This window comes from Meles meles, chromosome 1 (assembly GCF_922984935.1).
Source record: "Meles meles chromosome 1, mMelMel3.1 paternal haplotype, whole genome shotgun sequence".
NCBI classification, from domain to species: domain Eukaryota; kingdom Metazoa; phylum Chordata; class Mammalia; order Carnivora; family Mustelidae; genus Meles; species Meles meles.
The window spans coordinates 190421823-190435020 of NC_060066.1; the positions used below are offsets into that span (position 1 = coordinate 190421823).

Genomic DNA, 13198 nt, shown 5'->3' on the forward strand with positions numbered 1-13198 from the left:
AATCCCACAATACAGTAAAAAATAGTCATTCATCATTATCAAGTGGGATTTATTCCTGGGCTTCAAGGATGGTTCAATATTTGCAAATCAATCAATGTGATATATCACATCAATACGAGAAAGGGTAAAAACCATACAGTCATTTCAGTAGATGCAGAAAAAGCATTTGACAAAGTGTAATATCTATTCATGATAAAAATCCTCAACAAAGTAGGTTTAGAGGGAAAACACCTCAACGTAATAAAGGCTATATAAGAAAAACCCACAGCAAACATCATATTCAATGGGGAAAAACTGAGGATCTTTCCCCTAAAGACAGCAACAAGACATGGATGTCCACTCTCAGCACTTTCATTCAACATAGTACTGGAAATCCTAGACACAGCGATCAGACAAGAAAAAGAAATACTAGTCATTTAACTGATAAGGAAGAAGTAAAACTTCCACTATTTGCAGATGACATGACTATATATGGAAAACCTGGGGGACATGGGTGGCTCAGTCTTCAGCTGATCTGTGATCTCAGAGTCCCGGGATTGAGCCCCACATCAGACTCCTTGCTCAGTGGGGAGCCTGCTTCTCCCTCTGACTGACGCTCCCCCTGCTTGTTCTCACTTTCTCTCTGTCAAATAAATAAAGAAAAAAATCTTAAAAAAAAAAGGAAACCTGAAAGACTACAAAAATCTATTAGAACTGATAAACAACTTCAGTCACAGATACAAAACCAATGTTCAGAAATGTGTTGTATTTCTGTACATTAATAATGAAGCTATAGAAAGAGAAATTAAGAAAACACTCCCATTTATGATTGCAACAATAATAATAATATACCCAGGAGTAAAGCCAACCAAAGAAGTGAAAGACCTGTATTTTAAAAACTATAAAACATTGATGAGAGAAATAATTGAAGATAATACAAAGAAATGGAAAGAAATTCCATGCTCATGGATTGGAAGAACAAGTATTTTCAAAATGTCTATACTACATAAAGCAATCTACATATTTCATGCACTCTCTATCAAAATAACAGTAGTGTTTTTCACAGAACCTCAACAAACAATCCTAAAATTTGTGTGGAACAACAGAAGACCCCAAATAGCCAAAGTAATCTTGAAAAAAAAAAAAAAAAAGCAAAGCTGGAGATATCACAATTCCAGACTTCAAGTTATATTGCAAAGTAATATAATCAAAACAGTATGATCCCAGGGGCACCTGTGTGGCTCAGTGGGTTAAGCCTCTGCCTTTGGCTCAGGTCATGATCTCAGGGTCCTGGGATCGAGCCCCGCATTGGGCTCTCTGCTCAGCAGGGAGCCTGCTTCACCCTCTCTCTCTCTGCCTGGCTCTCTGCCTACTTGTGATCTCTGTCTGTCAAATAAATAAATAAAATCTTTAAAAAAAAAAAAAACCAAACAAAAACCCCAGTATGATCCTGGCACAAAAATAGACACATAAATCAATGGAACAGAATAGAAAACCCAGAAATAAACCCACAATTACATGATCAATTAATCTTTGACAAAGCAAGGAAGAATATCCAATGGGAAAGACAGTCTGTTCAACAAATGGTGTTGGGAAAACTGACAGCTACATGCAAATGAATGAAATGGGGCTTTTCTTACACAAAAATAAACTCAAAATAGGTTAAAGACCTAAATGTGAGACCTGAAACCATAAAAATCCTAGAAGAGCGCACAGGCAGTAATTTCTCTGACGTCGGCTGTAGCAACATGTTTCTAGATTTGTTTCCTGAGCAAGACAAATAAAAACAGAAATAAACAATTGGGACTGCATAAAAATGAAAAGCTTCTGTACAGTGAAAGAAACAACAGCATTAAAAGGCAACTTACTGAACGGGAGAAGATATTTGCAAATAACATATCTGATAAAGGGTTTGTATCCAAAATATATAAAGAATTTATACAACTCAACACCAAAAAAGCAAATGATCCAATTAAAAATGGGCAGAAACATGAATGGACATTTCTCCAACCACAACATACAGATGGCCAACGGATACATGAAAAGATGCTCACCATCGCTCATCATCATGGAAATGCAGATCAAAACTACAATGAGATGCTGCCTCACACCTGTCAGGATGGCTAAAATCAAAGTCAAAAGACTTAAGTGTTGGGGAGTATGTGGAGAAAAAGGAACCCTCATGCCCTATGGGTGGGAATGCAAACCGGTGCAGCCCCTGTGGAAAAGAGTATGGCCGTTCCTCAAAAAGTTAAAAATAGAACTACCCTATGATCAAGTAATTTCACTATGGGTATTTATCCAAAAGTACAAAAACATTAACTCAAAGGGATATGTGCACTCCTTTGTTTCTTGCAGCATTATTTACAATAGCCAAATTACGGAGACAGCCCAAGTGTCCATTGACAGATGAATGGATCGAGAAGTGGTATAAATATACAATGGAATATTATATAACCATAAAAGGAATGGAATTTTGCTATTTGCAATTACACAGATGGATCTAGAGGGTATAATGCTAAGCAAAATAAGACAGTCAAAGACAAATGCCATATGATTTCACTGACATGTGAAATTTAAGAAAACAGATGAGCAAAAGAAAAAAAAAAGAGAGGGAAAGACAAAGCAAAAAACAGACTAAACTGTAGAGAACAAACAGATGGTTACCAGAGGGGAGGGAGTGGGGGATGGGTGAAATAGGGGATGGGGATTAAGGAGTGTGCTTATCCTGACGAGTACTGGGTGATGTATGGAAGTGTTGAATCACTATATTGTACACATTTTGTTAACCGTACTGGAATTAAAACAATAAGTGAAGGTAAAAAAAGAAAAGCATCAGGTCCAACTGGCTTATTTATTTATTTTTTTCCCTGGAACAGAATTTGAATTTTCTTTTTTTTTTTAAATTTTTTATTATGTTATGCCAACTGGCTTTAAAGCAAGTTTATTCAAACCTTCAAGGAATCATGCTATTGAAATAATTACAGAGTGTATAGGCCACCTAAATCAGTCATTGGCCTGGGTATGGAATTCCAGGTTGAAAATCACATTCCTCAGAATTTTGAAGGTACACGTTGTCCTATAGCTTCCAGTATTGTTGCAAAGTGTGATGCTATTTTAGGGTGCCTGGGTGGCTCAGTGGGTTAAGCCTCTGCCTTCTGCTCAGGTCATGATCTCAGGGTCCTGGGAAGGTCATGATCTCAGGGTCCTGAGATCGAGCCCCGCATTGGGCTCTCTGCTCAGCAGGGAGCCTGCTTCCCCCTCTTTCTCTGCCTGCTTCTCTGCCTACTTGTGATCTCTCTCTCTCTGTCAAATAAATAAATAAATAAATAATCTTAAAAAAAAGAAGTGTGCTGCTATTTTGATTCTTGAGACCACATATGGAATTCTGTAATCTCTCTGTAGATTTGTAGCCTCATCTCTTTGTTTCCTGTGTTCTAAAAATTTTCAGTAGTGTGGACCTATATACTGTCCATTGGGCTGGGCAGTCAGTGATTTGTTTCAGACTCTTTCATATAAGACGCTTTCCTTCAACGCTTGGCATCATTGGCTGTGTGCTCATATTAAGGAAGGGTCACCACAATAACCTGGGATGCTCAGAGTGAATGGGTGGGGCTTTCTGACTGGTCTTCATCACAAGGCCATGGAGAGGACTGTTTCCTTCGGCAACGCTTACTGGCCACATCTTTACGTCTTTTCTTATGGGTCTGTCAGATTCCACTGAGCAGATCTTCCAAACACCTGCCTAGAGAATATACACATGGCTTTCAGGATTCTGAAGAGAAGTAAAAAAAAATCAAAGGAGAAGGTATTCTACCAGATTTTAGAATGTGTTACAAAGCAACAGTAATGCAAAGAGTGTTAGTATCATATAAATTAATAAATCAATAGAATGGCATTTTAGGTAGTCCAGAAATGGATTGTTTTATGTATAAAAATGTAGTGTATGGCCAAGCAGATGTCATAAATTCGTGTGGGAAGGATCATTCAGTAAGTGCTGTTGGAGTCACTAGTTAGTGGGGGAGAAAAGCTATCTCCTCACCTTGTATGCTAAAGTTAGTTTATTTGTTTATTATTTCATTCAACAATTATTTATTTGTCTCCTGTTATGTTCAGGACAGGTCAAACATTAGAAGCTGAAAAATAATTCTAGAGGGGGGAAACAGTATAAACATGAAATCATTATACAGAAAGAAATTGATAAATTTGACTGCATAGAGATTAGAAAGGAAAAAAATAACACACTAAGGAAATTTTTTATAATATGCCCATTAAAGAGTTGATATCCTCTCTCTATAAAGAGCTTAAACAAATTGATCAGAAAACACCAAAACCCAAGAGAAGAATGGACAAAGAAAATCCATGGAAGGAACATAAGTGCTAAAGAAATAGTTTTAAAATGTCTAACTTCACCAGTAATTAGGGCTTATGTATTAAAAAGTGAGATTTTTTTCCTGAATAATTAATAACTGAGGAATTAAACGATTTTAATAATGTAAGTGCGGGTGCCTTGAAATGGGCACATTTATACAACATTATTGAATATATAAATCATTTTTTTTTCTGGAAAGGAATTTGCAGGTCATATAGAAAAAAGTCCTGAACAATGAATAATGTATCAAGCCTCCTCCTTTCAGAGTCTGGAGAGGGTTTTCCCCTCTGCCTGGCGTGCTCTCCCCGGCTCTTCCCTGAGCTTCCCTCCTCACCTTTTGGGTGCTGAGGCTCACTTCCTCATAGCAGCCTTCCACCGCCTGCAGTCTAGATCAGATTCTCTCTCTCTCTCTCTTTTTTTTTTTAAAGATTTTATTTATTTATTTGACAGACAGAGATCACAAGTATGCAGAGAGGCAGGCAGAGAGAGAGGGGGAAGCAGGCTCCTTGCTGAGCAGAGATCCCAACGCGGGGCTGGATCCCAGGACCCTGGGACCATGACCTGAGCTGAAGGCAGAGGCTTATCCCACTGAGACACCCAGGCGCCCCCAGATTCTCTTTTTATAGCTTCATCTAGAACCAGCATTCTGGGAACCAACTGTGGGGGAGGGTCTCACCATTAAGTACGTAAACTTCCATTCAATTCCCCTGTGTTTTTTTTTTTTTAAAGATTTTATTTATTTATGTGACAGAGAGAGAGAGAGAGAGAGAGAGAGAGACAGCCAGAGTAGGAACACAAGCAGGGGGTGTGGGAGAGGGAGAAACAGGCTTCCTGCTGAGCAGGGAGCTCAATGTGGGGCTCAATTCCAGGACCCTGGGATCATGACCTGAGCTGAAGGCAGACACTTAATGACTGAGCCACCCAGGGGCCCCATTCCCCTCTCCTATGTTCTTTATGCTGCTCCCACCCTGCGCTCTGTATGGTGTCTCCCTCTCCATCTCTGCTTTGTTGTCCCCTGAGAACAGGCTCCCATCACCCCAAGGGTGGGGGAAGAAGGATCCTCAGTCCCTGTGCCTTCAGTCAGAGCTCCTGTTTTCAGTTTCACCTTCTTCTCCCCCACGCTCAGAGGTGGCTGGTGCCTTTCCTTCTTAGGATTTGCTTGTGTGTTTCTGCGTTTCTGAATCACCCATAGTGAATTACTTCCACAATCAGAAAAAAGCCCCTAACTTTTTAAAATCAAAAATGCGTAACTTTGACCCAGTAATTTCACTTCTTGGAATGTCTTTCTTTAAAGGAAATAGGCAATTTGGAAAACACTTATGTACAGGCGTCTACATCACAGTACAATTTATAATGGAGGATAATTAATTGCAAACAATCTAAAAATCCAATATCAGGGTCATGGTTAAGTAGATAATGATAAAGCCATTAAGTAGTGTTTCCAACTTGATGGCATGGAGAAGAGGCCTATGATTTATGTAAATGAAAATAGAATACAGAACTGTAGGTACACCTTCATTCAGATTTCATTTAAAAATATTCATGGAAGAGCCCGAAAGGAATTATTTCTGAATATTAATAGTTATTATGCCTGCATGGGTGAGATCTCATTTTCTACAATGATCATGGATGATCTTTATAATCTGAAAAATTTTCTAGATATGGAAAAGAGAAGAAAATAGAAAAGTTAATATAATCCTATGTTGCATTAATAGAGGTAGAAGTTTTGAGTCAAGAGAAGTCCCGACCACCTTGACTATTATGCCTAGCACCCAGGGGAGTGAGGCACACATTAAGAGGAAAGTAGACAGATTGCTGATGGGCCAGAGACTTCTGGAAATCAGAGTCAGCTGGAAGAAAAGGAGAAGAGCAGAATGAGCACCAGCTTGGTGGCTATCTGCTTGTGATTACTGTGCTTGCCTGGGAAGGACAGAATGGTTGAGCCTTGTGTGACACTTGGGGTCCGAACCAGGGCTGGTGGGGGAAGTTGTAAGGTGGAAAAAGAAGTTCCAGCAATCCGTGGTAGAGATCCCTTTCTATAAATGTCAACGGTCATGCTGAAGTTAGTGTAAAAAGGAAACAAAGGATCCTCGGCGGAGTCACTGGAGGCTGGTGGTAGAATCATGAGGTCAGCACCCCAGTGGCCAGGGAACAAGCACAGCAGAACCAGCATGTTAGACTGGGAAGAGGTTTGACATCACCCAGCCCGACAGCTCTGTTTCTGTGTGACCCATGACGTTCACATGCTCCCCTGGGTCATAGATAAGATGACCTTGGGTTATGCAAAATTCCCAGTGCACTCCGCATAACCCCGTCCCTTTCTTTCCTACTCAGGAAGGCAATGTGAATTCAAGTGACTGGAACTGATCTTATTATAGGAACAATCTGGAATCCGTTCTGATTGATGAAAATAACACATCACTCATGAGCTTTAGACCAGTGATTAGTCACAGGTTACTTCCTTGCAAGGCTCCTCATAACTAATTGCCACATACCTGTTTCTCATTCAACCCTTTCATTTCACAGTTGGGGGGTGGGGAACTGAGGCTCAGAGAAGGAAAAGGACCAAAGTCAAGTCAGTGTGAGGAATGGGAGGAGGAGTCAAGCTTCCTATGACTCTTTCTGTGACTGAGAATTGCCTGTTACCATCTTAGATTTTGGTGGTGGTGAGGAATAGGCAGGTGGGAGGAAGGAGCGAGGTGGAATGTGCTGGGTTCCATCTAGGCCCACGTCAACAAGGAGACGCCTGAGTCCAGTACATACTTAACATTCTCCTTGGCCTCACCCCACTAGTGCTTAGAGGTGAGGTGGGGGTGGTGGGGTGGCAGTGTGGGTTATGCCCTCCCCCTTCAAAGAGGTATGCTGAAGTCCTCACCTCTAGTACCTCAGAATGTGACCTTATTTGGAAAGAGGGTCTTTACAGAGGTCATCAAGTTAAAATGAAGTCATTAGAATGGCCTTAAAATCCAATATGGCTGACGTCCTTATGAAAATATGTGGACACAGAGACGGATACACACAGAGGGAGAATGCCACATGAAGACGGAGGCAGAGATGGAGGGGATGCCAAGGAATGTCAAAGATAGCCGGCAACTCACGGAAGCTGGGAGAGAGAGGTCTGGACCAGACTCTGCCTCACAGTCCCCAGAAGGAACTGACCCTGCCGAAAGCCTGACCTCAGACTCCCAGCCTCCAGGACTCTGAGAGAATAGGTTTTTGTTGAAGCCACCCAGTCTGTGGTGCTTTGTTACAAAAGCCCTAGGAAAAGAGTAAGGTGGGTTGGAGCTTGTAGCAATCCTTCATCCATAAGTCTTCCCCCTACTGCTCTGCCCCCACCGCCTCTGTGTGGCCCCATTCCCATCCCAAGACAGTATTCTCATTCTTTCTTTTTTTTTTTTAAGATTTTATTTATTTATTTGACAGACAGATATCACAAGTAGGCAGAGAGGCAGGCAGAGAGAGGGGAAGGGAAGCAGTCTCCCAGCTGAGCAGAGAGCCTGACGCAGGGCTTGATCCCACGACACTGGGATCATGACCCGAGCTGAAGGCAGAAGCTTTAACCCACTGAGCCACCCAGGCGCCCCGAGTATTCTCATTCTTAAACCACAGCCCATTTGCCTTCGTGTTTGTTGGCTACCAGCCTAGGACCCAACTCCAGTTCTTGCCCAAGAACCAAGTCCCTGGCCCCCCGGACAGCAGTCCAAGCTCAGAATGGATGAACTTTGAGGGAAGGGAAGGATACCTTTCTCACTCATCTAAAACTTACTTCTTTTATCTTTCCAAACTAGGACGGGTAGGGAATACCTACTGTAAGCACAGGCTTCTACAACCTTCAGGTTGGGATGGCTCTAAGAGACTATCCTCTAACCCACAGGTCTGCCCTCTCACCCTGGCTCAGGGAGAATCCCTTGGAAGAGGACCTCAGCCTCTTGGATTGTGCCCGTCTTATGCCCATGGGGAATAAAAGCGACTCCCCAGTGATCCTTAGAGACTCACTGGAGAGATGAAACGGACTCTTACTAAGCAGTGGTTCAGTTTCCTGAGGTAGAGATCATTACTGAGGACTGGCTGGAGAAATCAAGGAGGGCTTCCCTGAGGCAGAAGGACCTGTGATAGCCTTGCTGGAGGCTGAACTGAATTTTGTTGCATGGTTACTAGGAGCCAGGGACAAGATTGTGCTTCCTCTTGTTTTTATGTCTTGTTCCTTGTAAGGCAGGTAATGTTATCTGCCTATTATAGAGGATAGAACAGACTCAAAGAAGTGAAATGACTGACTTAAGACGGCATGGCTTTGTACATGTCAGAAGCAGCATGGACATTGAGGACCCTCTGATGTCAAAACTCATCTTTCTCTCCGCAATCGGGCACTGCTTTTTCCAGGGCGGTGTATGTTTAAAGGACCGGTGAGGCTTGGAAGTGGGGGGAAGGGTGCTCTGGGCTGGCAAAGGACCAATGTGGGAGCACACCCGGATGAGTCTGGGGAACTGTGAGGAGGCTGGTCTATTAGATTTCTGGGATTCAGAGGGAACAAGAGGAACCAGAGCTGGAGGAATTATAGGGCTGTAACTTTCCAGGCTGAGCATTCAGACTTGACAGGTAAGTAGTATGTAAGTTAGTTTTGGGGTAAGGGGTGCAGGACTGGTGTTTTGGAGACCTATCTTGATGGAAGTGGAGACAAGTTGCCAACATGCTTCAAAGGCTCTCGAGGAGAGACACGTGGCCCCTTGAGATGGACCCAGTCCCCCTTCCAACCCCAGCCCCAGATCTCCCTGGGCAGGGAAGGACAACCAGCTTGCTTCTGAAGGTCACTGAGTGTTCTCTTCCACCCATGTCACCTTCCATGAAAGGTCAAGTCTGCCAACACTGGGCTCATCCCCAGCCACACCTCCCACATCCTGGATGGCTCATGAAGCCATAAGCACCCTCTGAAGCCCCTGACCATTCCTCTTCTCCATGCTTTCGCAGAAATAATGTTCTTTGCTCTAATACTCCGTGTTTCTTCACCTTCCCAGTGAACTCCAATCCACCTGTCAAGATCCAGTTCCACTGTTTCCTTTTCTGCAAGTGTGACTCAGGCAGGATTTGGTCCCTTCACAGTCCCTTCCACTTCTCTGTACTGCCATCATCTGTTCTTATTGAGCTTTTGGTGCTTGGGGAGGAGACATGATTCAGGTCCCGAAGTTGCTCTTTCTGGTGGGCAGACTAGAAAGGGCCAAGGTAGGAAGGGGCAAGTGATCTAAGCCTGCCTCCCCAAATACCCAGGGGTGCAGGATGAAGAGGGATAGAGTGCAGAGCCCACTGGAGCTGGACTATAAAGGGCACGGCTGGCAGGCATACTTGGGTAGCAGGGTGTCCGGTGCACTGCTCACAGTGTGGCCGGGGCAGTGGATGGCCACAGGGTGCGTGGGGGCCTAGGTAGTGGGAATGGAGAGAGGAGGACCGTGGCAGAGGCGTTTCAAAAAGCGAGTGTTTAGGACTCAGGGCTGCCGAGAGGCAGGATATAGTGGTGTGAGGGTTTAAGGTCCTGGGTGGAGTTGGGGTTGCAGAGGTCAAAGATCACACAGGACCCCAAAGAAAGGGAAGATGGGCAAAGCAACTGCCCCCAACCCTTGGAGGCACATCACAACAGCATTAGTACACACCTAGCCTGTGATCAAGTCTTGTTTATTTTAGAAGCATAAACAGTGGAACTAGGAAGGAGTGATGAGAACGAGACACCAGTCCCCCGGACAGGGCCAGACCCAGCACAGGCTCCGTGCGTGTGATCAAGGCCGACCCAGCAGCCTCGACCAGCCTTCTCCTGTGGGGGGCACGTGGGCAGAGGGGAATCTCCCACGAGGGTGGGCTGACACTGGCTCCAGGTTTGCTCTGAGCCTGATGAAGAAGTCCAGAGATGCCACAATAGCCTTGGCCAAGAGCACCCCAAGCTGGCTTGGTCCATGCTTCTGGACCATGTTCTGGAGGGGAACCAACAGTGCCCTCTGCTTACCCGGAAGGCCCCAGATGTTCAAAAACAGGCTGCAGTGAGGCTGCCTGGCCAGCAAGCACTGGCTTCCACTGCCCCCCTCATCCCTGCAGTCTTCCTGGAGGGGGCATCCAAGGCAGCCACATTTCCTGGGGCCCCTCTGCTGGGTAACAGGAGCGCCAGACCCCTACACATACTGCTTCTTGGAAGCAGAGCTGTTGGGGCGACTGGGGGATTTCTGGCCACTCTCGGGGGGTGGGTCCAGGAAGAGGGGGGCCCTGGAAGAAGCCAGCCTCTCCTCTGTAGTCAGGTTGGCCCAGTTCTGCTCGCTGGATGACAGCCCATTGTAGGTGGGGCAGGGTGGGGACGAGGGTCCATCGCCCACAGGGAGGTAGAAGAAGACCTGGTCAGCGTAGGGCTCTGAGGAGTTCCGCTGAGTCGGGGGGGTGTCCTGGCCCCGCGGTGCCCTCATCTCCCGGCTGAGGCAGCGGCACAGCAGGTGAGCCAGCTCCAGCACGTTGAGGACCAGGGAGATGAGTCCGACCACCAGCATGAAGATGATGAAGATGGTCTTCTCCGTGGGCCGCGAGACGAAGCAGTCTACGAGGTAGGGGCAGGGTGCACGCTGGCACACGAACACAGGCTCCATGGTCCAGCCATAGAGACGCCACTGGCCGTACAGGAAGCCTGCCTCCAGCACGCTTTTGCAGAGCACACTGGCCACGTAAGTGCCCATGAGCGCCCCTCGGATCCGCAGGCGACCGTCCTCTGCCACGGAGATCTTGGCCATCTGACGCTCTATGGCCGCCAGTGCCCGCTCCACGCGTGGGTCCTTGGCCGGCAGCGCCCGTAGCTCCCCTTCCTTCTGCCGCAGCCGTTCCTCGCGCCGGGACAGGTAAATGACATGGCCCAGGTAGACCAGGGTGGGCGTGCTGACAAAGAGAAACTGCAGCACCCAGTAGCGAATGTGGGAGATTGGGAAGGCCTGGTCATAGCAGACGTTGGTGCAGCCCGGCTGGGCCGTGTTACACTCGAAATCGGACTGCTCATCGCCCCACACTGACTCGCCAGCCAGGCCCAGGATGAGGATGCGGAAGATGAAAAGCACCGTCAGCCAGATCTTGCCCACCACGGTGGAGTGCTCCTGGACCTGGTCCAACAGCTTCTCGAGGAAGCCCCAGTCGCCCATGGCTCCCCGGCCTCCGTCTGCAGGGAGACAGAGAACACTGTCAGCATGGCATCCACCTCAGTCATCCTAGCAACAAATCTGCAGGGAGGGTGGCTGTGCCCATTGTGCCTATAGGGACACTGAGGCTCAAGGACAGGAAGGGACTGGTCTGGGGGCTCATACCCAGCAGGGTGGTCAGGACTAAAGGCTGATCTTTGGATGAGGGCTACTAAGCTCTGGCAAAATATGCTAGGGTCCTTGTCTTGTCACACATCTGTGCCCTCTTATTCCCAGCCAGAGTCCCAGGGGGACACAGCTCAAGATTTGGATCCAGCTGAGGCTCCTAATGGGCTCCAGCTAATGGGAACAGAAAATTTGAGGAACTTATCTAAGGTCACACAGCTGTGCTATGCCCCTCCTTCCTTTTGCCAGTGACAGGCTGTGTGTCCCCAGGTTGTCGGGGTGGTGGCAGTGCTATCTTCAGCTTCTTAGGGGGCCCAAAGCCTCGGTCCCCACTGTCCTGTCCATTGTAGCTCACCCAGCTGTCCTCACTCTAACCTTTGAGCTTGTGGTGGGGGAGCGGGTGGGAGGGGGGTTAGATGCTCAGCACCCTGTAACAGTTCCACCTGTCAGCAATAGTGACCACCTGCCCCTTCAGTGTGGACACTGAGCCTACCTCCTTTCTCCATCCCTCCCACCCCCCCCACCCGCAAGCTGGTGGTGCCCAATTCTAGACTCTTAAAAGAATTGTCATAGCAGAGCAGAGGCGCAGGCCACAAAGTTCCCAGAAGGTTGGGGAGGGGAGGGGAGGGCAGGGGAGGGGAGACTTGGGAAGAAATGCAGGGAAGGGTGCAGGGGTGGTCCTTCTTCCTCAGAGCAAAGCTGTTTGGAGCCAGGTCCTCACTCCCTCTTGCTAACTAACCTTGGGTAAGTGTCAGCCTTGACAGCAGAGTCTCCTCGCCTGTAAAACGGAAATACTCCCACCTCTCAGGGTTTTAAGAACACCGTGAAAGAAGGCTGGAACACGGCTTAGCAGAGAGCCTGGCCGCAGGCAGGCTGGGTGAGCGTAGCCATGGGGGTCCCCCCGACCCCGCAGCCCCCCTCAGCCCCTGGCCGGTGGCGGACGCGTCCCCCGCTCGCTGGCAGGTGGCTCCCCGCGCCCCACCCCAGCCCCACTCACCGCCTGCCTGCCTGCCTGCGGGCGGCCCAGTGGCAGCAGGGAAGCCGACGGCGGAGCAGCGCCCGCGAGAGCCCTGCTGGACGGCGTCGGGCGGCGGGGGCGCCTTAAATAGCGCGGAGGGGCGGGGTGGGGGCAGGAAGCGCGGCGGGAGGGCCGCGGGGCGCTTTTCAGAGCGGGGGGGCGGGGACCAGGAGGTACAGCGTCCGTGAAGCCAGGCTTGAGGAAGGGGCCAGGAGGTGGCCCTGAGAATTCGGGGGGTGGAGGGGGTTCGAGAAGCCTCTGCGGCCCCTTCTTCACCCTCAGTGCGGTCTTTGGGCCAGTGACCTTCCTAGCCTGTTTCTTCCGCTCTGGAACAGGAGTTCTCGGGGGCCAAGTGTTTCCAGGGTGGCTGGATTTGAAAGGATCATAGCGAGAACTTTCTGATCCTGCAACTGACCTGAGGGCTGTGAGGGATGGGCAGATGGGGATGAGGGTGTGGGGGTCTCTGGGGAAGGGCCTTTCCTTGACCTTGGGGGCTTCTCGCCCTAGGTCAGA

At 47.7% G+C, this 13198-nt stretch overlaps 1 protein-coding gene across 7 annotated transcripts; it reads right to left on the bottom strand.

Annotated features, from left to right (window-relative positions):
* Positions 1 to 10002: 10002 nt before the first annotated feature.
* On the bottom strand, positions 10003 to 12744 carry GJA4 (gap junction protein alpha 4). Of its 7 annotated transcripts, none has more exons than XM_045995993.1 (4): positions 12665 to 12725; positions 12407 to 12445; positions 11873 to 12049; positions 10003 to 11522 (listed from the first exon to the last, which is right to left on the bottom strand). In XM_045995993.1, the coding sequence occupies exon 4, from the start codon at positions 11503 to 11505 to the stop codon at positions 10504 to 10506; it is 1002 nt and encodes a 333-aa protein (XP_045851949.1). In that variant the 5' UTR covers positions 11506 to 11522; positions 11873 to 12049; positions 12407 to 12445; positions 12665 to 12725; the 3' UTR covers positions 10003 to 10503. The 7 variants fall into 7 exon arrangements, with proteins under 7 accessions (XP_045851949.1, XP_045851771.1, XP_045851864.1 ...); XM_045995815.1 differs by having other exon boundaries at positions 11873 to 12095; XM_045995908.1 differs by lacking the exon at positions 12665 to 12725 and having other exon boundaries at positions 12407 to 12647.
* Between the last annotated feature and the right edge of the window lie 454 nt (positions 12745 to 13198).

What these genes read in the sequence shown, in the direction of transcription:
- GJA4 (XM_045996231.1), bottom strand. Translation starts at nt 11,505, where the DNA reads ATGGGCGACTGGGGCTTCCTCGAGAAGCTGTTGGACCAGGTCCAGGAG.